The sequence below is a fragment of the Motacilla alba genome, chromosome 22, assembly GCF_015832195.1.
Source record: "Motacilla alba alba isolate MOTALB_02 chromosome 22, Motacilla_alba_V1.0_pri, whole genome shotgun sequence".
In the NCBI taxonomy this organism is placed as follows: Eukaryota; Metazoa; Chordata; class Aves; order Passeriformes; family Motacillidae; genus Motacilla; species Motacilla alba.
Window position 1 is genome coordinate 120,908 of NC_052037.1, and position 24,983 is coordinate 145,890.

General features: G+C 64.1%; 2 protein-coding genes across 2 annotated transcripts; both read left to right on the top strand.

Annotated features, from left to right (window-relative positions):
* The first annotated feature begins 717 nt into the window (after positions 1 to 717).
* Positions 718 to 24,064, top strand: BMP1 (bone morphogenetic protein 1). Its single transcript, XM_038160447.1, has 20 exons — positions 718 to 902; positions 9,049 to 9,162; positions 9,238 to 9,384; positions 9,470 to 9,587; positions 10,216 to 10,394; positions 10,505 to 10,610; positions 10,957 to 11,081; positions 13,119 to 13,234; positions 13,428 to 13,530; positions 15,302 to 15,418; positions 15,493 to 15,638; positions 18,204 to 18,399; positions 18,474 to 18,599; positions 18,698 to 18,858; positions 19,099 to 19,279; positions 22,364 to 22,489; positions 22,566 to 22,693; positions 22,765 to 22,978; positions 23,059 to 23,309; positions 23,536 to 24,064. Exons 1-20 carry the CDS (start codon positions 764 to 766, stop codon positions 23,668 to 23,670), a joined length of 2,928 nt encoding a protein of 975 aa, XP_038016375.1. The 5' UTR covers positions 718 to 763; the 3' UTR covers positions 23,671 to 24,064.
* Positions 19,290 to 22,093, top strand: LOC119710915 (predicted GPI-anchored protein 58). The gene is made up of 3 exons (XM_038160449.1): positions 19,290 to 20,218; positions 20,342 to 20,689; positions 21,668 to 22,093. The coding sequence occupies exons 1-3, from the start codon at positions 20,076 to 20,078 to the stop codon at positions 21,903 to 21,905; spliced, it is 729 nt and encodes a 242-aa protein (XP_038016377.1). The 5' UTR covers positions 19,290 to 20,075; the 3' UTR covers positions 21,906 to 22,093.
* Positions 24,065 to 24,983: the final 919 nt, after the last annotated feature.

The window sequence follows — 24,983 nt, forward strand, 5'->3', positions numbered from 1 at the left end:
ATCGGTACCGGGGAATACAGGACGGGACCGAGGGGCAGCACGAGCGGGGCTGGGGACACCGGCTGGGAGCGGACGGGGCAGCGGAAATATCGGGGGACACGGAGCGGCGGGAGAGGGATCGGGGCTGGGGGGCGGGGGTGGGACTGGGGCCGGGGAGACCGGGATCGGTACCGGGGAAAACAGAGCAGGACCGGGGCAGGACCGGGATTGGTACCGGGGAAAACAGAGCAGGACCGGGATCGGTGCCGGGAAAAACGGAACGGGACCGGGGCAGGACCGGGATCGGTGCCGGGGAAAACGGAACGGGACCGGGGGAGACTGGGATCGGTGCCGGGGAAAACGGAACGGGACCGGGGAGGCTCGGCAGGATCGGTACCGGGGTTATGGGACGGTACCGGAGAGAGCACGATCGGTACCGGGGGATACGAAACGGGACCCGGGGGGTGCAGGACGGGACGGACGGGACAGCCCCGGCCCGGGGGCTGCGGAGGGGCAGGAGCGGGGGCTGCGGGCCAGGTCCCCGTCCCCGCCGCCCCCCCGGCGCTGGCCCCGCTCCGAGCCCTGCGCCCGGGGCTGCAGGGGCCGAGCTCCGCGCTTGAACCCGCCCCCGCCAGATCTCATTTCCCTAAAAAAAAAAAAAAAAAAAAAAAAAAAAAAGCGAGAGAGAGAGAGAGCGAAAAAAAAAAAAAAAAAAAAAAAAAAAAAAAGCGAAGAAGGGAAGGAAAGAGGGAAGAGAGAAAAAAAAAAAACGCCGGCCGGAGCCATGGCCGGGCTGCGGAGCTGCGGGCTGCTCCTCTGCCTGCTCGTGGCCCGGGCCCTGCGCTTCCCGGACTATTCCTACGTGCTGGAGGAAGAGGAGGAGGACGAGGAGCCCCTGGACTACAAGGACCCCTGCAAAGCCGGTAGGAGCGGGGGATGCGCGGCGGACAAAGGGCAGCGCGGGGGCCGCGGGAGCGCGGCTGCGGGAGCGAGAGCGGGGGAGCGCGGGGACCGGGAGCGAGAGCGGGGGAGCGCGGGGACCGGGAGCCTGTGCCCCGCACGCACTTCGGGGCTCCGCCGCGCCGGGCCCGGGGAGTCGCGGCCGCCCGGGCTCGGGGGCTCGGGGGCTCGGGAGGAGCAGCGGTCCCGCTCCGGGATGCAGCTGGTTGTACTTAGGGTGAGGAGCAGGGGGGGCTGGCCCCGCGCCCCGCTTTCCCTCCCCGCTCTTGGCCGCACTGGCAGCTGTCAAAGGCGGCGGGGAGCCCCCAGCCCCCCATCGCAGCCCCCCCCTCCATCCCACGGCAGCACAGAGCCGGAGCCATCCCGCGCCCCCATCCCACCCCCCATCCCCGAGCCCGCACTCTGCACCCCCTGGCTTTCTCGCTCTCCCCCAATCCGCAGCCGAAGCTCGTCCCCCCCGGGACACCCGGGAGGTGCCACCACGGGCTGGGGACCCTCCGTGCCGGGTCAGGGGGTTCGGAGCTGCTCCCCAGGCTCTGGGAGGGCTGGGAACAAACTGGGTGCTGCGGGGGGCAAATCCCAGTCTCCCGGCGCGCGCTAAAGGGGATTGAACGACTTGGGGAGGGGGGAAACTGAGGCACGGAAGGGCCGTGCGGGGCCGAGCCTGCTGCGAGGGCCGGGGTCTGGCGGGGGATCACGTTTCTCTGTACTGGCATTGTCTGCGCTGCAAGGCGGCTGTTGATATAACTCTGTCTACACGAGGGCTTTTTTCTGGCCAAAAATCCTTCCCTTCCTGCCCTCCCGGGCTGAAACAGCAAGGCTTGCAAAACCGTCCGGGCAGAGCCGGCTGGAGCCTTCCCTCGGCTCCCGCTTCCTCCAGCTGAGCGGCGGGGACGAGGCTTCACCCGATCCATGAGTTTTCCCGCTGGCCCCTCCTCGCCCCCCCCGAGCCTCCCGGGCCGGCCGTTGCCCCCTTCCCATTCCCGTCCTGCCCTAATGAGCTCCTGACGGGATTAATTTAATTACGGAGCCGGGGTGGGGGGCCGGGGGGGGATCAGGCCCTGCCACGCATCGAGCGAGCCGGGGATTCACCCTCGTTTGGCTCCACAGGACCGAGACGATGAAATTCAGTTTTCCGGGGAGCCAGAACCCCCTGGCATCCTCCTGACCCCCCACGGCTTCCCCCGAGCCCCCAGCCCGGCATCCCAGGCGAGTGTTTGGTTCGGTTCTGGGGTGTTGAGACCCCCCCCGAGCTCCGGGTAGTGCCAGAAACGGCCAAGCAGCGAAATTTTGCCGCCGCCGCGGCTCCGGGCAGGGAAAACACCGGGAGAGGGATTCGTGCTCCTCGTGCCAGAGGTATCCTGAGGCCACCGGCTGCCCGCGGCTCGCCGGCCACCCCGGTGATGCCACCCGTCTGCAGCGGTGCCAGCGGAAGGGGAAGAGCCTCCCGTGCCGCCGCGTCGCTTCCAAGGATGCCAAAACGGGAAACCGCTGGGAGATGCGGCCCTTGGAGCAGCCCCCGGGCAGCCGGGGAGGAAGGAACCGGCCGTGGCCCCGCTTTCCCTTCACCCGGTCAGGTCTCGGTGCCCGGGAGCGGCCGCCGGGTCAGATCCGGGTCGGATCTCCGGTTGGGAAAGGCGGCTGGAAGGGCTCCCAGCACCCCCAGCTGCGCTGGGACAGCGGCCCCGGGGCTCGCCCTGCCTCTCCCGGCCAGCCGGGGCTGGCTGAGCGCTTTGGGGGTGGGAGCCGGGACCCTTTGGGTGCCCCCAGCACGGGGGGGGATGAGATTGAGCCCCTCTTGTACCCCGGGTCGGCTCCACATCCACAATTTGGGGTGCTTGGCCAAAGTGGGGGGCTGAAACCCCCCTGTCCGACATTCTGTCACCCACGGGGAGAGGGACACGGGGGTGCAGAGCCCCTGGGGGCTCACACAGCCCCCCAAAGTGGGTGTTTGGGGGGATCTTCTCTCCCAAACTCACGCTGGGAGCTCAGCATCACCTGCGTGGCAGAACCACGGGCCACAGGGATGGGGCCGGGGGTCGGAGCCCCCCTTCCCGGCTGTGGGAGCTTCCCAGCCGTGCCTGGAGTTCTCCAGCCGCCGGGATTTCACCTAGATTACACTTTCCAGGCGTAGCCAGCCCGGGCTACTGGTTGCAGTCACACTTGTCAAGCTGCCCAAAAATATTTTCCAGCCGTTATATGTCACTTATTCATGCAGGGTAAAAATCCACCCGCGGAGCCCGGGGCCGGCGGGAGGCCTGCGGTTCAGGGCTCGGCAAACCTTGGAAATCTCAGGCCGATCGCGGGATCTGCTTTATCTTTGTGTAATCACCCGTTCGGCGCGGCGGCATCCTCCGCCGGGGGCCCGGGGTGCCGCGGCGGGGCCGGGGGCTCGCTCCTCGCTGCCCTCCCTTCCCTGGCTCCTGGGAAACGCCTCGGCTGCTGATTCACGCCGGCGGGTCGTGCCCAGGGGGGAGACGGCGCTTCCTGAGGCTTTATCCGGGGCTGGGAAACACATGGCCGGGAAGGACGGGGCGGCCCCGGGGAGAGCCGGGCAGAACAAAGCAGCCGGGAGGGGATGCGGTGAGAGGAGGGAGGACGGCTCGCCGCGGGCTTTCCCCGAAATTTCTCGCGGGGAAGGGTGTTTTCCGGGCAACGACGTGTCCTCCTGCTCGCCTGTGGCTTTGCTGAGGATTCTTGGAGGTCTCTGGGGAGAAAAAGGCTCCCACTGCATCCCGCCGGGCGTGGGAAGAGGAGGTCCCGCTGATCACCTGGCCGAGGGCTGCGGGAGGTCGCTGCCGGCAAATTTGGCGTGGCAAACTTGGAGTGGCAAATTTGGCGTGGCAAACTTGGCGTGGCAAACTTGGAGTGGCAGACCTGGCGTGGCAAACGGCGCTCCACGCACGTGGGAAGGCAGTGGGAACATCCCCAGGGTTTGCCCGGGAGCCGGGAGCAGCCTCGGGAGGGGGTTAAGGTGCGCTGGGAGGGGGGATTGTGAGGACAGGAAGCACGACAGGGGGGATGTTTACAGCCAGAGCCCCTGGGAGGATGCCCAGAGGTCCGGGAGCCCTTTGGCAGAGCCAGGGACAGGGACAGCAGAGCCCCACGTGTGTGGGGTTGGCTGTCAGGGCCCGTCCTCATCTCCATTCCCTGTTCCTGCTGCCACCAGGCTCCTCTCCAAAGTGACAACAACCCCCCCGACATCCCCTTGGCAGTGCAATTCCCAAATATTTTCCTTTGCAGCAGCTCTCCCTTCCACGGGGACTGGTGCTCTTGGCCCGGGGTGTGTTTTCCTCGGTGACCTGGCTTCGCAGAGGGGATGTGGGGAGACCTCTCTCCCCGCACACGGCTCCTTCCACCCCGGGGCTCCGGCGTGCCTCAGGCTTGGCATCCTCCACGCCGAGCCCTGGAGGAGGCTTCTTCCTCCGTTTGCTGTCACGGAAGAGGAGCAGAAGGAAAAGGCTCCCCTGGAGTGCTCCAATCATCCCTCCCACTCCCAGCCTGCCCCCGACGGACGTTTCCTGCCCCTGGAATTCGTTCGCCGCCCGGGATGTTTATTCGAGGCTCCACGGTGCTTATTTCATGGCCCGGAGCAGGCAAAGGGCTTGGTTGGAGCCCGAACGCCGCTGCCCAGGGCTGGGGAGGGAATTTGGCTTCGGGTGCTCAGGGAAGCGTTGGCGGAGGGAGGATGCGCCTTGCACCGGAGGGAACTCGGGATTGGGATCGTCCCTCCGCCCTGGATGCTGTGCTGGAGCCTCTGAGCCCTGCCCAGCTCTGGGTGCCGGTGCCGGGTGCTGGCACAGCCCCGGGCATCCCAAACCCACCAGCCGGGATAAGGATGCTCCAGCCGGGGAGCAGGAGGTGGGGGACGGCAGTGACGCATATCTGAGCCCTTGTGGGGTGCCCCGTGGTGCTGAGTGCCTCTATCCCCCCGTGCCTCAGTTTCCCCAAGCCTGCACGGGGGCCGTGATCTGGCCTGGCTCCCAGCCTGGCCTCCCAGGCTTGAATTCCTGCTTTGTGCCTGCTGCGCAGCTCGGAAGGTGCTCTGGGAAAGCAAATACTGCTCGCCCCGGCGTTTACAGGCTGGCGGCTCCCTCTGTCCCGCCGCCGGCGAGGGGCACCGGGAGAGGGGCTGCGCCGGTGCCGGGGGGCAGGAGCGGGGCCGCTTCCCCTCCGCCTGTCCCCGCTGTCCCGGGGGTCTCCCAGCGGCTCCCCACAGCCCCAAAACCCCGGGATGCTCCGCATCCTTCCCCCTCCACACCCGCCCCCACCGCGGGCAGCGCAGACCCCCGCGGCCGGGGGACCCCCCCAGAGCAGAGGGGTCCCCTCTCGTCGGGCCGCGGCCCCGGCGTGTTTCGCCGCGCAGCTGGGCCGGCGTGCGGGGGCGAGGGGCGGTGCGAGGAGCATTCCTCACATATTTAAGAGCTCCGAGAGCCAGTGGGACGCTGCTCCGGTGGCTCCGTGGCTTCACAAGCCGGCAGCTCGACTGAGGCCCGGACGCGCCTAGTGAAGATCTCGCTCCCATCCCGCTCCCGGCTGGGGCAGAGAGGTTCGATCCCTGCTTCCTTCCACATCCCAAATCCTGCCTGCACGGGGAGGGATGCCTGGGACTCGCACGAGGATTTGGGATGTCCGGGATGGAGCTGCTGAGCCTCTGAGGGAACGCTGGGCTGGGCTGATGCTTCATTCCCGCCCTGCACGGCGCCCTTGGAGGGCTCCTGGCGCCCGCACAGGGATCAGGATCCCTCCTGCTCAGGAGCCTTCAAGCTGCACAGGGGCGGGACCCACACAGGGCTGAGGGTCTTTCCCACCTGGTGCCTTTTGGTGGGATCTTCACTGGGACGAGGGTCCCTCCTCAGTGTCCTTCGAGGGCTGGTGAGACCGACAGGAGGATGAGGATCTTTCCACGCTCTGGTGGGATCTTGGCAGGGATGAGGGTCCCTCCTGCCCAGTGTCCTTGGAGAGCTGGTGAGACCCACAGGATGATGAGGATCTTCCCACCCTCTGGCAGGATCTTGGCAGGGATGAGGGTCCCTCCTGGCCCGCACCACGCCCGGAGCCTCCTCTGCCCCAGCCTGACCTGGAATGTGATCCGTGCTGTTTATCTGCCCTGCCAAGGCTTCCCCTGGGCTCTGTTTGCTTTTCCCGGCTCACAGAACATCCCGGCCTCTTCCCCCCACCTGTTTTATCGCAGTTCTCCTGCAACATGGCTCCCAGCCGTGCAGAGCCCGAGGTCAGGCTCATCCCAATCTGCCAGCCGTGCCAGAGAGGTCAGGCCCGTGGCTGCCCCTGCAGGGCTCACCTTGCCCAGGGGGATGCTGAGCTCCTGCATCCCGGCCAGGGAGGGGAGGGACCCCACAGGGGGATCCAGGAGGTGCCTGTAGGATCAGGATGGGGTGCTGAGGGGTTTGGCCCGGGTCCGAATGAAAAACCTTGTTTGTCTAAAGCTTCGGCCCCGGGGTTACGTCACCGTTCCGAGAACCCGAAAGAAAACACAGCACAAAAAGTCAAACAACAGAGGAGGGCTGAGCTATCTCTGGCCTGCCAAGGGGCCAGAGCTCCGTGGGAGCAGCTCGCAGAGGGCTGGCTGTGGTCTGGGGGGTGGCAAGGATGGAGCTGGCATGATCCCCCTCTCCTCTCCTTCACTCCCGACTGCTCCGTGCCCACACCTGGCCTTGGAGCTGGCGTCCGGCTGGCGTCTCATCCCCCCGCTGGCATCGCATCCCCCCCACCCCTGCTGGCATCACATCCTCCCCGCTGGCATCACATCCCCCCACTGGCACCGCAACCCCCCACTGGCACTGCATCCCCCGCTGGCACTGCATCCCCCGCTGGCACTGCATCCCCCACTGGCACTGCATCCCCCCACTGGCACTGCATCCCCCACTGGCACTGCATCCACCATTGGCATCTCATCCCCCGCTGGCACCGCCGCGGCTCGGACCTTGCCCCCAGGGCCTCCGTGAGTGAGCAGAGAGCAGCCCCTGTGGCACAGCCCACGGTCTGCCAGGCTGGGAGCAGCTCAGGGACACCGGGACAGCTCCTGGGCTGGCTGGGACCGGTGTCTCTGGTTCGGGGTCTCTTGGGCACCGTGCCCCGTGGGGTGAGGGGATGTGCTGCAGGGAATGGCTGCTGGGTCTGTGACCCCTCGGGGCAGCTTCCCCCGCTTCCAGCCGGGGCCGGGCCCAGCAGAGGGCTGGGATCACTCCTGCCAAGAGACCCTGGAGTTTGCAGAGGGTCCCCCTCACTTGCAGGGGGTCCCCTTTGCTCACAGGGAGTCGCCTCCACCTCTCCCACACGACCAGGGAAGGAACAAGTGGCAGCAGCGTGGCAGTGTCCCCAGGGAAGCCCCTCAGGGAGCTAAACGGTGTCTGGGGGCTTTCGGTGAGCGGAGACCCCCCCAAATACCCCACGTGTCACCATTCCGCGGGTGCACAGGGAGCGGGTGGGAGGAGGACGTGACCGGAGCCCAAACCAACCTGGAATTTCTCAATCCCGCACTCTGGGCTTGGCCCCGGCGTGTCCGTACAGGGATCGCTGCCGGGGCACCCCCGCGGCCCCGCCGGGAGCCACCGCCCCGCGGCCCGGGGGGTTCTGGGGAGCCGAGCCGCCTCAAAGCTCCGGGAAAAGCAGCCCCCATCCCCGGCCGGCCTGCCCGGCTCTCTCACGTCTCCCAAATCCCTCACATATGGTTTCTATATCACTTGGCTCCGCCGGCGCTTGCTCGGCTGTAAGCGAGCTTACTTTCCCTTGTCTTTCCATGCAGCTCTTGGCAAGGGATGCTCGTCCTGCTCCCCGGCCCCGGTCCTCCCCCGCGCTGCCCGTTCGGACACGTCTCTCCCGGCCCCGGGGAGGGTGTGGGGAGGCCGGGGCCGGCTCCTGCCTCCGCTCTGCCCTCAAATTGCAGCCTGGCCGTGCCAGCCGCAGGTCGCTGCCAGGGGAGGTGCCGGCCCCGGCTTGTTTGCTCTTCCCTCGGCGCTGCCGCAGGTCTGCTCTCCACCCCGGAGCTTCCCCCGATGGGATTCACCCGCCGGTCAGTGCCGGGGACAGCCCCAAGACGCGGCTCCTTCGCCCCGAAGCGCTCCACACCGCGCTGCAGCGAGCTTTGGGCTCGGGGCCGCGGAAAGGGACGGGATCCAGTCTGCTCCTCTGATCCCGTGGCTGCTCCTCTCACCCCGTGCCGGCTTTCTGGACCTCTCAGGGTTATCCTAATTGTCCCGCCTTGCCTTCATAATTAGTGGCTCTTCTGGGATCCATTTGCTAAACTGCTCGGAGCGCGACCTTGGCTCCGCTCGCCCTCATCCCCTGAGCTGCTCCTTCCCCAGCACTGCCCTTCCCAAGGGACGGCGAGCCCAGGGGGTTCCAGGCACCCTCTGCTCTCCCCAGGTACCCCCAAAACCGCTGAGGAACCCCCACCCCAGTGCGGCCACCTCCGGAGCCGCGGCCTGACCTCAGCCTGCCGCCGGAGCCGCCGCGTCCCCGGGGCCCGGGGCCGGCCAAGCGCCGGGAGCCGCGCGTGTCCCGCGGCCCCGAGCCACGGAGGGAGGAGGAAGGGCTGTGAGCAGGGCTATGTCCTCCAGCCCCGTGCTGCTGAAGCATCCCCTGGTGTTGGAGGGGGCTCCCGGCAGACGGCCGGCCCCGCTCCTGCGGGCGCTGCGCGCAGCCGGAGCTTCCCGGCCCATATGGCTCCGCTCCGCCCTGGCAGATCAGATGGCTCACAGGTCGCTGCTTGGAGCATCCTGGGGCTGTCGGAGCTCGCCCCGGGCTGGGGGGCAAGAGCCGGGCAGGAAGGGGGTCCTCAAGCCAGCAAAAGTCGGGGGCGGGGGGGGGAAAGGCAGTTTTGCAACACAAATAATAATAGAAAGCCTAAAAAGTGATGGATGGGTTTTATGCGATCCAGATGTGAGAGCGGGGCTGGCTCCAGCTGCTGGGGAGTGGGGGGAGCCCGGCCAGCACCACGCTCAGCTGAAGGAGAGAGGAGGAGGAGGAGGGGGAGGAACGGTTTGCCTTCGTCTTCGGGGCTTGCCAGGTGTGGAGGGGCCGGGGACAGGCACCCGAAGGGATTTGGGATCCACAAAGGAGGGTTCACACCTCCTCTTCCCCTCCCAGCCGCCTTCCTGGGTGACATCGCCCTGGACGAGGAGGACCTGCAGCTCTTCCAGGTGGACCGGGTGGTGGACCTGGCCCGTCACACCATCACCCGCCTGCCCTCCAACTCCTCAGGTACCCCGTGCCCCCGGCGCCCCCTGCCCGCCTCCATCCCCGGGGGCCGCCCCTGCTGATCCCCCCTCCCCGCAGGCAGCAACGCCACCAGCGCCCGTTCGGGGCACCCTCGGCGCCGCCGGGGCCGGCAGCGGGCACGGAGCCGCCGCGCCGCCACGTCCCGGCCGGAGCGGGTGTGGCCGGACGGGGTCATCCCCTACGTCATCAGCGGCAACTTCAGCGGTGAGTGACAGCCGCCCGAGGGGTGTCCGGCCCCGCCGTGCCTCAGTTTCCCCGCCGGGCTGACCCCCCCGCCGCCCCTCCGCAGGCAGCCAGCGAGCCATCTTCCGGCAGGCCATGCGCCACTGGGAGAAGCACACTTGTGTCACCTTCCTGGAGCGCAACGACGAGGACAGCTACATCGTGTTCACCTACCGCCCCTGCGGGTACGTCCAGGGCTGCTCCGGGACCTGGCCCGGCGGCCTGGGGCTTGGCTTTGGGGGGATCCATCTGCTTGGGGTCCAGGAGGAGCCGGAGCTCGGCGCTCGCCGCCGGGGGATGAGGTCGGTGGCGCGGCACCAGCCCGGGCTTGCAGCGGGGCCGGCGCCAAAGGAAACAGGGGTTTGGACGAGCTCAGCATCTTCACACGTCGGGGCACGGCCCTGGCCAAGCAGATGGTGGTTAGGAGGAGGATTTCCCCTGGAACGGGAGCCCCTGCGTGGGCGCAGACCCTGAGCCCGGGTCCGGGGCGCGGGGCTGGAGCAGCTCGGCTGCGGGGCAGGGGCAAGGGTGTCTCCAGGGAGCTGGGTGGGCACCCCTGGGAGCAGGACCGCGGGATGTGGCGCTGGCGCAGCTGTGCCGTGCCGTGCTGGGCCGTCCCACGCCGGCAGCTGAGCTCTCCCGGTTTCCAGGCAGAGCTGAGGCTCGACTTGCTCACATGGGCAGGATGCCTGAGGTTCTGTATCAGGGATGATTCCCGCATGCTCAGCATTTCTGGTACCTGATGCTCCCGGCTGGGGAACAGCGGGATGTCCACACCAGAGAGGCAGGAATCACCCGGTTCCTCCCCTGCAGGTGCTGCTCCTACGTGGGCCGCCGAGGAGGGGGACCCCAGGCCATCTCCATCGGCAAAAACTGCGACAAGTTCGGCATCGTGGTGCACGAGCTGGGCCACGTCATCGGCTTCTGGCACGAGCACACGCGCCCCGACCGGGATGACCACGTCTCCATCATCCGGGAGAACATCCAGCCAGGTGGGGATGAGCTTCCCTCCTCCTCCTCCTCCTCTTCTTCTTCATCCCTGCAGCGGGGTGCTGCCGAAGTTGGGGTCCCCCCGGCAGTGCCCCCACCCTGTCCTCCTCAGGGCAGGAATACAACTTCCTCAAGATGGAGCCTGAGGAGGTGGAGTCGCTGGGAGAGACCTACGACTTCGACAGCATCATGCACTACGCCAGGAACACCTTCTCCAGGTACGGCCCGAGGTGTCCCCCGGTGTCACCTCACATCCAGGGGACAATGGCACGGTGTCCCCAACCCCTGGGGATGGTTACCAGCCGTGGACAGAGCTCATTCCCTCCAATAAATATTTCCATCGGCATTCTGGGTGGTGTGAAACCCCTCGGGTCCCTTCCCGGAGCAGGGAATTGCTGTCCCCGCGGTCACCTCCACTGGGGACACGTCCCCGCTGACTCACCGGCCCGCAGGCTTTAATTAGCCAGGCTGCTTTAATTAGCCAGGCTGTTTTTAGCATCCTTCCCCGGTGGTGAGGCCGCAGGGCCGGCCGTTCCCACCCGGCTCATCCCTTTCCTGCCCCAGGGGCATCTTCCTGGACACCATCCTGCCCAAGTACGACGTGAACGGCGTGCGGCCCGCCATCGGCCAGAGGACACGGCTCAGCAAAGGGGACATTGCCCAGGCCCGCAAGCTCTACCGCTGCCCAGGTGAGTGCCACCGCCCCGAGGGCACTGAGAGCCCGGGGGAGCACCCCCGGGTTGTATTTCCTGGGAAACGCTCGGCGTCACCCCAAATCTCGGCAAAAGCGGCGCCATCCTGGATGGATTCCCTGCTTGCAGCAGTTTGGGGTCCTCGCTGCCGTGGGATTCCCTAAAGAGCACTCAAGGTGCCTTCCTCCAGCCACTCCGGGGGCTGCGAGCACAATCTGCCAGTGTGAGGGTGTCCTCAGCTGCCCTCTCTTCCCACTCCTGCAAGAAAAGAGCATCTCCCACCCAGAGCGCTGTCCCAAAAAATCCTCTCTAGAGCATCTTGTTGGAGCAGCCCTCAAAAGAGCATCCTCCAAAAGCATCCCCAAAAAATAACCTCCCAAAGAAATGCCCCGAAGAGCATCAGCCACGAAAATCCCCCAAGAGCATCCCCCAAAGAGCACTCCCTGCCAGAGCATTCCCCGAAGAGCATCCTCCAAGAGCATCTCCCAAAAAACACCTCCCAAAGAAATCCCCTGAAGAGCATCTCCCAAAGAGCATCCCCCAAAAAACATCCCCCGAAGAGCATCTTCCAAGAGCATCTCCCAAAAAACATCCCCCAAAAAACATCCTCCAAGAGCATCTCCCAAAAAACATCCCCCAAAAAACATCCCCCAAAAAGCATCCTCCAAGAACATCTCCCGAAAACATCTCCCAAAGAAATGCCCCGAAGAGCATCCTCCAAGGAGCATCCTCCAAAAACATCTCCTGAAAACATCTCCCAAAGAAATGCCCCGAAGAGCATCCTCCAAGGAGCATCCTCTAAAGAGCATCTCCCAAAAAAAATCCCCTAAAAAATCCTTCAAAGAGCATCTCCCCCCAGAGCCTCCTGCAAAAAAAAAAAATCCAACAAAAATCCTCCTGTCCCAAAAAATCCTACAAAGAGCATCTCCCCAGAGAATTCCTACAAAAGAATCCTTCAAGGCAAGAGCGTCCCCCCAGGGGATCTTCCGAGAGCATCCCCCTGAAAAATCCTCCAAAGACCATTCTCCAAGAGCAGAACATCTCCTGAGAGCATCCTCTGACCCCACGAGCCCCCTCGGGGCCTCCCGCATCCCAGCCCTGCACCCAGAGGGGTTTGGACGAGGTGGGAGGGACACCCCGATCCCGCCAGAGCGCACAGATCCCGCCGGGGCTGGAGCAGATCATCCCCAGAGCTCTGCTGTCACCTCGAAGGGCTCTGGGGCTGTGACCGTGCGCGGTGGCATTGTCCCAGGCGCGGGGACAGGGTGGCTGGCACGAGTCCCCCGGCAGCGGGCACGCGCTCCGGGGCTGTGCTGGCAACATCTGCAAGGAGTTTGGCTCCCGCACGCTCCCGCTTAATTCCAGCCGCTAATTAGCAGCCTGCAAGAGGGAAGCCTTTGTGAGGGGCCCCACGGCCCCGCCGCCTTCAGGGGAGCAGGAAAAGTGATTAGTTTGGAGCAAGGAAAAGCAAAAAAAAAAAAGAGGAGGAGCCCCCCCGAAAAATGTGGATCGCGAGTGTCCCCTGCTTTTGTTTCCACTGCAAAGCGAGGAGGGGAAAAAGGCAGCGAGCCCGGGTTTCGAGCGGCCCTTTCGCACCGTTCCGCCTTTCATCTCGTGCCCCCCGCTCCGAGCGGGAGCGTGGGGAGGGGGCGGCCGCCTTGGCCCCCCGGCAGCCGCGGCGGAGCGCCGTGTGCCGCCTCATGTGGCTTCCAGATGGCAGCGCTGGGCCGGCTCCAGCCGCGGCCGCGGAACCCTGCCCGGAGCGCGGGCGGCGAGCCGGGCCCCGCGGCGTGGCACGGCACGGGGGGGCCGGCAGCGCTCCTGCCCCCCGGCCGCGGCCTTGGAGGGGTGCCACGGAGCCGGGAGCCGCTCCAGGGAGGGTTGGGGGTGGCGGTGATGCGGTTTTTTTGGGTCCTCGGGGCTGGGAATTCGGGTGGGAGAAGGGCGCTGGGGCTGGGGGTGAAGGCGGTGATGCCCTTCCTGCTGCTGGGGGGTTCTTTGAGGGGGCTGAACCCCGCTTTTCTCCCTCTGCAGCCTGTGGGGAGACGCTCCAGGACAGCCAGGGCAACTTCTCCTCCCCGGAATTCCCCAATGGATACTCTGCCCACATGCACTGCGTCTGGAGGATCTCGGTCACCCCCGGAGAGAAGGTACTGACGGCTCCCGCCCTCTCCCAGCCCTCCTGTCCCTCCTCCCAGCCTTGTTTTGGGGTGTCCCGAGTCCCAGCATCCCCCTGTGGGGTGGGCAGAGCGGGTCCGGGTTCCCCCAGGTTCCCCTGGCTCCCGGCAGATGGGGTGTGGGGGGAGCTCACCCCACGCTCCTCCTGCTCCTTCCCACCCTCAGATCATCCTGAATTTCACCACCCTGGACCTGTACCGAAGCCGGCTGTGCTGGTACGACTACGTGGAGGTGAGAGACGGGTTCTGGAGAAAGGCCACGCTGCGAGGTAACAACCCGGGGCCTCCTGCCCGCTCCTCCTGCCCGCCGGGACCGCTCCGGGCCGGCAGCGGGGCCAGGGGACTCCCTCTGCCCCTCTCCCTGCCGGCCTGCTGTTCCCAAGTCCTGGGGGGGGGGAATTACCCCCAGAGGGGTCACTGAGGTGAACGCAGCTCCCAGTTCAGCCCACGCCCGTGAGACCAGTCTGGATGATCCAGCTGGCTGGCACATCTGTCACCAGGGAGTGCCGGTGTCCCAGTGCCACCCCGAGGAGCTGGATGTTCCCCAGGGAGATTCCAGTCCCTGTGATGTTCCCCAGGGAGATTCCACTGTCCCGGTCCCATCCCTGTGATGTTCCGTGAGAGATGCCAGTGTCCTCATCCCACCCCTGTGGTGTTCCCCCCTGTGTGATGTTCCCCAGGGAGATTCCAGGATCCCGATCCCATCCCTGTGATGTTCCCCAGGGAGATTCCAGGATCCCGATCCCATGTTCCCCAGGGAGATTCCAGGATGTGATGTTCCCCAGGGAGATTCCAGGATCCCGGTCCCATCCCATCCCCAGGGAGATTCCAGGGATGAGGTTCCCCAGGGAGATTCCAGGATCCCGATCCCATCCCTGTGAGGTTCCCCAGGGAGGTTCCAGGATCTCAGTCCCATCCCTGTGATGTTCCCCAGGGAGATTCCAGGATCCTGGTCCCATCCCTGGGATGTTCCCCAGGGAGATTCCAGGATCCCGGTCCCATCCCTGGGATGTTCCCCAGGGAGATTCCAGGATCCCATCCCATCCCTGTGAGGTTCCCCAAGTGTCCCAGTCCCACCTCGAGGAGCTGGATGCTCCCCAGGGAGATTCCAGGATCCCAGCCCCATCCCATGAACTGGATGCTCCTCAGGGAGGTTCCAGGATCCCAGCCCCATCCCATGAACTGGGTGTTCCCCAAATCCCAGGATTCCCAAGTGCCCTGGAGTCAGCAGCTGAAGTGAAACAGCCAGAGGGGCCTGGGGGAGGAGTGGAGGGAGAAGCAGCCTTTGGCTTTGGGCTGGAAAGGGGCAGCAGGAGGAGGTGGAGGTGAGGAAGAGGAAGAGGAGAGATGGTGAGGAAGAAGAGGAGGTGGCGGTGATGAAGTGAAGGTGATGAGGAGGAAGAGGAAGTCATGGTGAGGTAGACAAGGTGGCAGAAAGGAAGAGGTGATGATGAGAAAGAGAAGGAGAGGGCAAGGAAGAGAAGATGGCAGTGAGGAAGAGAAGAGATGGCGCAGTGAGGAAGAGGAGGTGGCGGTGAGGAAGAGGAGATGATGGTGAAGAAAAGGAGGTGGCGGTGAGGAAGAGGAGATGATGGTGAGGAAGAGGAGGTGGTGGTGAGGAACAGGAGATGGAAGTGAGGAAGAGGAGATGGCAGTGAGGAAGAAGAGATGGCAGTGAGGAAGAGGAGATAGGGGTGAGGAAGAGGAGGTGGCGGTGAGGAAGAGGAGATGATGGTGAGGAAGAGGAGGTGGCGGTGAGGAATGGTGAGAAGATGGCAGTGAGGAGGAGGAAGTGGCGGTGAGGAAGAGGAGATAGGGGTGAGGAAGAGGAGGTGGCAGTGAGGAAGAGGAGATGATGGTGAGGAAGAGGAGATGGCGGTGAGGAAGAGGAGATGATGGTGAGGAGGTGGCAGTGAGGAAGGGGAGATGATGGTGAGGAGGGATGGCGGTGAGGAAGAGGAGATAGGGGTGAGGAAGAGGAGGTGGCGGTGAGGAAGAGGAGGGTTCCAGCACGGCAGCCCAGCACGCCTTCCTCCCCAGGCAGGTTCTGCGGGAACAAGCTGCCCGAGCCCATCATCTCCACCGACAGCCGCCTCTGGGTGGAGTTCCGGAGCAGCAGCAACTGGGTGGGCAAAGGTTTCTTCGCCGTCTACGAAGGTAGGGGGGAGCAGGGGGGCCCAGGGGGCGGCGTGGGGCCCGGGGGGGCTCAGGCTGCTGCTCCTCCCTTCCAGCCATCTGCGGGGGGGACGTGAAGAAGGACAACGGCCACATCCAGTCCCCCAACTACCCCGATGACTACCGGCCCAGCAAGGTGTGCGTCTGGAAAATCACCGTGTCCGAGGGCTACCACGTGGGACTGACCTTCCAGTCCTTCGAGGTGGGTCAGCCTCCCTCCGTGAAATCGGGGTCTCCTGGAGCCAGGTCTCAGCTCTTGGGGATCTATTCCACCCCCAGGATAGCTCAGCTGCCTCAGAAGGCAGCAAATCAGCAGGATGGCTGCTGTGGGAGCGCTGGGAACAAAAAGGTTTGAATAAAAGGCAAAATAACAAAACTCTTCACAGAGAAAAACCGATTTAGGTGCAAGAGGTTCCTGCCCCTGGTGAAACTCCTCACAAAGCCATTGGTTCCTTTGTTCTCTTCTTTTTCCAGTGAATTGCTCAGGTGGGACTTTTTGGCTCCGTCCCAATTGTCTGTCCTAAAGTTTGAGGTGAAGCCCCCCAGGCCCTGTGAGGGGTCTTTTCAGCTGATTGAGGAGAGAAACTTCTGGGCTCTTTTCCTTAAGGGGACACGGGACAGCTCTGTCACTCCATCAACAGGGGGCACATTCCTGTATCCCGAGGCTGGGGAGGGGTCATCTCCTCATCCCAGTGCTCCCTCAGGATGGGCTTGGGGCTGCTGGGTCCATCAGCAATGCCTCCGTGCCTCAGTTTCCCCTCAGGACAGGGATGGGAAGGGTTTGGGGGTGCTGGGACAAAACCACCCCTGTCCTGTGGCAGCAGCTCTCTGACCAGGGTGAGAAACACGACTTTCCCAGGCATCGTTCTGGGAGAAGGCTGTGAGGGGATCAGGGAAAAGAATGAGGAACAGTTCTGATCTGAACTTGCTGCACCTGCCATTGTGAACTTGTGGAACGTGCTGTGGAGATTTATTTACCAAATTAATTAACCAATAGTGGTGGTGTTTTAATTAAAGGACCAATCAGGTCAATCTGTAGCGAACTAAGATATAGAAGAGCAGTGGGTTTGTTAATGAGGATGATTGATCGGCCCTCTGCGAATGCACGGAGTCTGTGTAACTACTGCCCTGCCAGGGGCTGGCTCACGGTGACACCTCACTGGGACACCTCACTGGGACACCTCACTGGGACACCTTTCTGTGACATCTGACTGTGACACCTCACTGGGACACCTCACTGTGACACCTCATTGGGACATCTTTCTGTGACATCTCACTGTGACACCTCACTGTGACACCTCGCTGGGACATCTTTCTTACTGTGACACCTCACTGTGACACTTCATTGTGACACCTCACTGTGACATCTTTCTGTGACATCTTCTTGTGGCATTTTACTGTGACATCTTCCTTACTGTGACATCTTTCAGAGACATCATACTGTGACATCTTCCTGGCCCTCTTACTGTGACATCTTTCTTACTGTCACATCATATCGTGACATCATACTGTGACATCTTCCTGGCCATCTTACTGTGACACCTTTCTCACTGTGACATCTTTCTTACTGTGACACCTTACTGTGACATCTTTCTCACTGTGACATCTTTCTTTCTGTGACATCATACTGTGACATCTTCCTGGCCAGCTTACTGTGACACCTTTCTCACTGTGACACCTTTCTCACTGTGACACCTTACTGTGACATCTTTCTTACTGTGACACCTCACTGTGACACCTCATTGTGACATCTTTCTTACTGGGACACCTCACTGTGACATCTTTCCTACTGTGACATCTTACTGTGACATCATACTGTGACATCATATCGTGACATCTTACTGTGACATCTTCCTGGTCATCTTACTGTGACACCTTTCTTACTATGACATCTTTCTCACTGTGACATCTTTCTTACTGTGACACCTTACTGTGACATCTTACTGTGACATCATACTGTGACACCTTACTTGTGGACATCTTTCTGTGACATCTTACTGTGACATCTTTTACTGTGACATCTTTCTTACTGTGACATCATACTGTGACATCTTACTGTGACATCATATCGTGACATCATACTGTGACATCTTCCTGGCCATCTTACTGTGACATCTTTCTTACTATGACACCTTTCTGTGACACCTTACTGTGACATCTTACTGTGACACCTTACTGTGACATTTTACTGTGACATCTTACTGTGACACCTTTCTTACTGTGACATCATACTTTGACATCTTTCTGTGACATCTTTCTCACTGTGACATCTTTCTTTCTGTGACACCTTACTGTGACATCTTACTGTGACATCATACTGTGACACCTTACTGTGACATCTTTCTGTGACACCTTACTGTGACACCTTTCTCACTGTGACATCTTTCTTTCTGTGACACCTTACTGTGACATCTTCCTGGCCATCTACTGTGACATCTTTCTCACTGTGACACCTTTCTTTCTGTGACACCTTACTGTGACACCTTACTGTGACACCTCACTGTGACACCTCACTGTGACATTTTACTGTGACATCTTACTGTGACACCTTACTGTGGCATCTTACTGTGACATCTTCTTACTGTGACACCTTTCTCACTGTGACATCTTTCTGTGACACCATACTGTGACACCTTTCTTAATGTGACACCTTTCTACTGTGACACCTTTCTGTGACACCATACTGTGACACCTTTCTCACTGTGACACCTTTCTCGCTGTGACCCCTTCCTGGCCATCTGAGCGTGCCCCTGTCCCCCCCCCCCAGATCGAGCGTCACGACAGCTGCGCCTACGACTACCTGGAGATCCGGGACGGGAGCAGCGACTCGAGCAGCCTCATCGGCCGCTACTGCGGCTACGACAAGCCCGACGACATCAAGAGCACCTCCAACAAGCTCTGGATGAAGTTTGTCTCCGACGGCTCCATCAACAAGGCCGGCTTCGCCGTCAACTTCTTCAAAGGTTTGGGGGGTGCTCCGGGGGGCGCTGGGGGGGCTCGCAGCCCCCCGGCCGCTGACGCCCCGTGCCCTGCCCAGAGATGGACGAGTGCTCCCGGCCCAACAACGGCGGCTGCGAGCAGCGCTGCGTCAACACCCTGGGCAGCTACAAGTGCGCCTGCGACCCCGGCTACGAGCTGGCCTCCGACAAGCGCCGCTGCGAGGGTGAGTGTCCCCCGAGACCCCCCAAAACCCCCCCCGTGCCCCTCGCCGCGCCCCCAGCCCCGTGGGGGTGACGGGCGCTGGGTGGTCCCGCCCTGCAGCCGCCTGCGGAGGTTTCCTCACCAAGCTCAACGGCTCCATCACCAGCCCGGGGTGGCCCAAGGAGTATCCCCCCAACAAGAACTGCATCTGGCAGCTGGTGGCCCCCACCCAGTACCGCATCTCCCTCCAGTTCGACTTCTTCGAGACCGAGGGCAACGATGTGAGTGGGGGGAGCGGCCCCTCTCTGCGCCACGTGCCGCCCCTCGCCCACGCCGGGGGTGCAGCCCCCGGTCCCGAAACCCTCCAGCCACGGGCAGCCTGGCTGGCAGCGCATTTTGGGAGGTTTTCTCCTCTTTTCGGGGACAATTGGCTCCTATTTCAGAGCTGGGGGTGCTCTCGGGGGCTGCTGGTGGCCCCCAGGGTGGCACCACCGTGTCCCCAGCCCCGTGTCACCCCCCAGGTGTGCAAATATGACTTCGTGGAGGTGCGCAGCGGGCTCACGGCCGACTCCAAGCTGCACGGGAAGTTCTGCGGCGCCGAGAAGCCCGAGGTCATCACCTCCCAGTACAACAACATGAGGATCGAGTTCAAGTCTGACAACACCGTCTCCAAAAAGGGCTTCAAAGCCCATTTCTTCTCAGGTAGAGCTGCCTGGCCCCAGCACGGGCACCCCCTGCCCTCCCTCACCCAGCCGGCCCCCCCGCGCCCCCAAACCGCCGCTAACGCTTCCCTCGCCACGCCGGGGGTGCAGCCCCCGGTCCTGAAACCCTCCAGCCACAGGCAGCCGGGCTGGCAGCACATTTTGGGAGGTTTTCTCCTCTTTTGGGGGACAATTGGCTCCTACTTCAGAGCTGGGGATGCTCTCGGGGGCTCCCCAAAGAGCCGGGGGATGCTGGGGTCCAGCTGGGGACAGGGATGTGCTCGGCCCCGGGTGCTGCACCCCTCGGGTGGCATTACCAGGGTGGGGGGATGGTGGCACCCCGCTCTGCTGCTGCTGCTCCCCGCTCTGCTGCACGGCGCCGGCTCCCTCCGCTTCCCGGGCAGGGCGCTCCGCATCCCGGCGTCAGCATCCGGCCCCGGCTGAGCTCCCCGGAGCGACCCCTCCTCCCAAAAACCATCACCTGCCCCTCCCTGTCTGCCCCACGGGCCGCTCTCCTCTCCCGGGCCGCCCCGCCAGGAGACGGTGTCACCTTCGGAGGGGTTTTGTGGGCAGGGATGGGGACACGAAACGCTGGATGCAGCCGGGGCTGCCACGGGACCCTCGGGCACCAGACGGTCCCCTGGGTGTGGCACGGTGCCTCGGACACCATCCCAGCTGTGAGGGACCCGCGGCACCCACCGTGAGCCTCCCGCCGGCCGTTTTTGAGGGGCAGCGCGGCCGCCCGGCCCCGGAGCCGCCGGGGCTTTCCCGGAGCGGCAGAGCCCCGCGGGCCGGGGATGGAGTGTCTTTGCTTTATCTGTTTAATTAAAACCAAGGCGAGTAGGGCGGCCCAGGGGGCCCAGCCGTCGGGAGCCGGCACCCTCCACAAAGCGATTCCTCGGGGAAGCCCGGCGGCCGAGCGGGACCACGGGGCAGCCGGGTGAGTCTCCCCCCGGAGCACTTCGGGCTCCTTCCCTGTCCCCTTCTCCCTCTTTTTCCTCACCCCGCGGGATGTGCGGTGACCATAGACCTCCAAACCTCTCCTCCGCCTTCCCCCGCTCAGGTCTCGGGCTTTCCCGGCAGCAGGACCACCCTGGAGGACTCGGCCACGGCGGGGTCCCTCCTCTGGTCCCTCCGGGGTTGCTCCCTGGGCAAAACCTCTCCCGTGCGGCCCCTTTTTGGCCGCGGAGGGTCCCCGTGCTCCGGACGAGCCCCGTCCCTCGGTGCCGCGGGCAGCCTGGCCGTCTGGGCGCCCGTTTTTCCCCGCTGAAGACGTGACCCCTTCCTCCTCCTCCTCCTCCTCCTCCTCCTCTCCTCCTCCTCCTCCTCCTCCTCGCGGCCCGGGGCTCCGTCGGCTCGCGCGTAAGGATGCGCATTCCGCCCGGGAATCCGCCACGGTGTCGGCATCCAGGTACGTCCCCCCGGCTCTCGGCCGAGCCCCGCCGGCGCTGGGGGGTCCGCAGCGGGGGGAGAGGCGCTGCCGGGGGCTGCGGGGCGGTGAGCAGCCCGGAGCCGTCGGATGCCCGCGGGGGAGAACGGTGAGCGCACGGCGATGCCGGGTGGCGGCGAGCAAGCTGGTTGGAATAAAGGATTGCTAAAGACGCCGAGCCGGTGGGCTTCTTTCCGCTGCCAACTCTCTCCTGCTCTTGTCTCGCCCGCCCAGGCTCCCTCCGTCCCGCCAGCTCCCCCTCCAGCGGTGCTGGAGCTGCTCTGAGCCCAGAAGCCCCTTCCCAAGCCCTAAGGGGCCTTTCGGCCTCGCTTCCTCCTCCCTCACACCGAGGAGACGCCAGGTTACAGCCTCCGCTTGAGAGGCGGCCGCGGGGCCGGGGGGCCGGGGCAGGACCCCCCTCGCCGCTGGCTCCAGGAGGGATCCCGGCTCCTCCCCGGCACCGCTGTGAGCTCGGAGGGGACGCTGGGGGCTCTGGTGCCCGCTTGCTGCTGGCTTCCCTCCCCAAAACACCGCCCCGCGGGCAGGGGGAGCGAGGGGGGGCGATGGGACCTGGAGAGGTCTTTGGGGGGGTCGGGGAGGGGCCGGCGAGCCCCGACACCGGCGGTAGGGAGCTCGGGCAGTGGTGGGAGGGAAGCCCGGCCAGCTCGGCGCGATCCCAAACCCTCCACTGCCATTCCTAGACCCGACAGCCCTGGGAACCCACCCAAAGCCCAGCCTCATCCTCCCGGAGCCAGCCTCGTGCCCCCTCCTCCTCCTCCTCCTCCTCCTTCTCCTCCTCCTCCTCTTCCTCCCCGCAGAGCCGCTCGCCCCGGCCGCAGAGGGGCTCCCGGGGGTCCCCTCGCTGCTGCTTGCCCCCGGCTGCCGCTCCGCATGCCCCCGCCGCCCCCGCCGCCCCCGCCCCCCCATCGCTCCCCCCCTTGTCTCCCTCTCTCTTTGCAGAGAAGAAGCAGCAGCTGCAGCCCCCGAAATCTCGCCCGCCCGGCCTGAAGTTCCGCATGCAGAAGCGGCCGCGGGGCCCCTCCTGAGCCTCTCCATCCTCTCCGTCTTTCTCAGGAACGCCGCGGCCCCGGAGCCGTGCGGGAGCACGGTGGGACCGAGCCGAGCCGTGCTGCCGGCCCCGGCAGCAGTCTTTTGCTTGACAGAACTGGTTGTTGACCTTATTTTTATTTTTTTTTAACTTTTTTAAACTTTTTTTTTTTTTTTTTTTTTTTTTGTTCTAAGCCCCCCACCCTCTTGGTTTTGTCATTGTCCAGCTGACCTTGTTTGTTTTATTTTTTTCCCCCCCCTCCCCAATTTTTACCGTGTCTGTGACATTTCCTATCGATGAGTAAAGAGGGACTCCCGCGTCCTGGTCTTTCTTGTGCATCTTTGGTTGTCACTGTGTGTTTTTCTGCCTCCCCCGTCCGTCCCGGCAGCAGGTAATGGTGGCACCCATGGGTGAGCCCACGGCAGAGGAGGAGCCGTGCCCCGGGGGCCGGAGCTGGAAGCGGGATGCTGGAGCTGCTTGCTGCTGCCCGGGGGCGCTTGCTTGGCTGGAGGGCAGCGGGGCCGGGGGGCCGGGGGGCCGTGCTGGGATGGAATTGCACCGTTCCAGGCTTTCCCGTCCCGCTCAGGGATCGCTCTGCTCTCTCCCAGACAAGGACGAGTGCTCCAAGAACAACGGGGGCTGCCAGCACGAGTGCCTCAACTCCTTCGGCAGCTACGAGTGCCAGTGCCGCAGCGGCTTCGTGCTGCACGACAACAAGCACGACTGCAAGGAAGGTGGGTCCAGCCCGCCCCCCATTCCCTTGGGAATCCCCCAGCCACGCCTAGGTGACCCTCCTCGCTGTCCCGGCAGCCGGCTGTGACCACAAGGTGACATCTGTCTCGGGGACCATCACCAGCCCCAACTGGCCCGATAAATACCCCAGCAAGAAGGAGTGCACCTGGGCCATCAGCACCACGCCGGGGCACCGCATCAAGCTGGTAGGGCTTGGGGGGTGGGGGGCGCTGGGGTCCCCTCTGCAGAGCTTCGACCTCACCCAGAACCTCCACAGAGCTTCTCGGAGCTGGACGTGGAGGCGCAGCAGGAATGTACCTACGACCACCTGGAGATCTTCGACGGGAAGGACGCCAAGGCCCCGGCGCTCGGCCGCTTCTGCGGGGCCAAGGAGCCCGAGCCCATCGTCTCCTCGGGCAACAAGATGTTCCTCAAGTTTGTGTCTGACAACTCCATCCAGAAGAAGGGATTCGAGGCCACCCACACCACAGGTACCTCGGTGGGGCTGGGAAACGGGGTTATGGGGTGGGGGCACAGCCCGGGTGCCCCTAAAGCCCGGCGTCTCCCGCAGTGTGCGGGGGCCAGGTGCGCGCCGAGGTGAAGACCAAGGACTTGTATTCCCACGCACAATTTGGGGACAACAACTACCCGGGGGGCTCGGACTGCGAGTGGGTGATCATGGCCGAGGAGGGCTTCGGCGTGGAGCTCATCTTCCAGACCTTCGAGATCGAGGAGGAGGCCGACTGCGGATACGACTACATGGAGCTCTTCGACGGCTACGACGGGACGGCCCCGCGCCTCGGCCGCTTCTGCGGGTCCGGGGTGAGCCCGGCACGGAGGGGACGTGGGATGGGTTGGGGTGGGGGGCGAGGAGCGAGGGTTCAGGGTGATGGATGAGGCCGAGCCAGAGCAGCGCAGAGAAATCCAAATCGGAATTTGGTCTGGTGTGATGATTCCCACCCTCCGCAGTGCAGATATTCCCACCCGCAATGGGCGCTCACCCCGGGGGCGCTCGTGGATCTGAGCACCCCCTCCCTCACCCCCGCAGCCCCCCGAGGAGGTCTACTCGGCCGGAGACTCGGTGATGATCCGCTTCCACTCCGACGACACCATCAACAAGAAGGGTTTCCACCTTCGCTACACCAGCACCAAGTTCCAGGACACGCTGCACACGAGGAAATGAGGGCCGGGGGTCCCGGCCCCGCCGCGGGCAGGGGAGGAGGAGGAGGAAGAGAAAGAGGAGGAGGAAGAGGGCAGGGAGGACGGCGGGGAGCGCTGCCCCGCACAGACTGCACGGAGGAGGAGCACACAGCCAACCTCAGCACTCAAGACACGCTCGCACGGGGCCCCGGGGCTCGGGCGCCCACGGCACGGGGGGCACAGGGGGGGTCCCCGCCGGCAGCCGCCCACCCCGGTGCTGGGGGGGCCGAGCAGGACCCGCTGCCCTCCCCTGCCCCGGCCAAAGCTCTGAATGTACAAACCAGTAACCGGGAAGAGCCCAACACACACAAGGTGCTGTCTCTCTCTTGTACCCATGAAATAAATACCCTTGTACTTGGAGCGGGGGCAGCCCCGGCCTCTTTGCTTCCAGCCCAGCAGAACAGCACCCAAAACGGGGCTGGACTGGGGGGGAAAGCAGCCAGGACCCCAATCCTAAGGGAGGAGCCCCATCCTTGGGGTTCTGATGGAGCAGAGCCAAGAATTCCAAGGAAGGAGCAGCCAGACCTCGTCCTGGCCACAGCGGGTCCTGCGGAGGGTGGTGGGCTCGGAGCCCTGTGCCCCCCAGGGCTCTGCAGGGGGGTTCTCTCCCCCACACCTCTGCTTCGAGGTGTCTGAGGCAGGAGAGCACCCGCTGCGGGCTGCGTGGGTGGGTGGGTGCCACGTGCTGCGCCCACCGCCTGCTCCAGCAGCGCGTGCCCGCGCTGGCAGATGGCGGGTGGGCTGTGCCACGGCCCCCGCGCCCACCGCGGGCCTCGACCCCTCCTGCAGCCCCTGCTCGCTGCTGCTGCCGCGGGGAGGCTTCTCCTCCCTCCGCGTGCCAGGGCCGGGATGCTCCGTGGGGGCTGTGCCCAGACAGAAGCGGGACGAGCTCCGGGGGTTTCATCCTGGGGGGTTTTCGGTCTCTGTGGCGAAAAGGGGCTGCAGAGCTCGGGGGACTTCTCAGTGACAGGATGATAAACAAAACGTGAGCTCCACGTGAGGAAGAGCTTCTTTCCACGGAGGGTGGCAGAGCACTGGGACAGCCCCAGGGAAGGGTGGAGTCCCCCTCTCTGGCGACATTCCAAACCCGCTTGGACGTGCTCCTAAGTTCCTAAGTCACCTGATCCAGGTGACCCTGCCTGGGCAGGTGGGATGGACCTGGCGATCTGCAGGAAGCCCCTTCCAACCTGAACTTTTCTCAGAGCTGGCCAGGGCCACCTTGTCCCCTCCCAGTCCCATTCCCCCTTCCCCGGATCGGTGCGGAAGGGGGGGGGGGGGGGGTCTGAGCCACTTCTT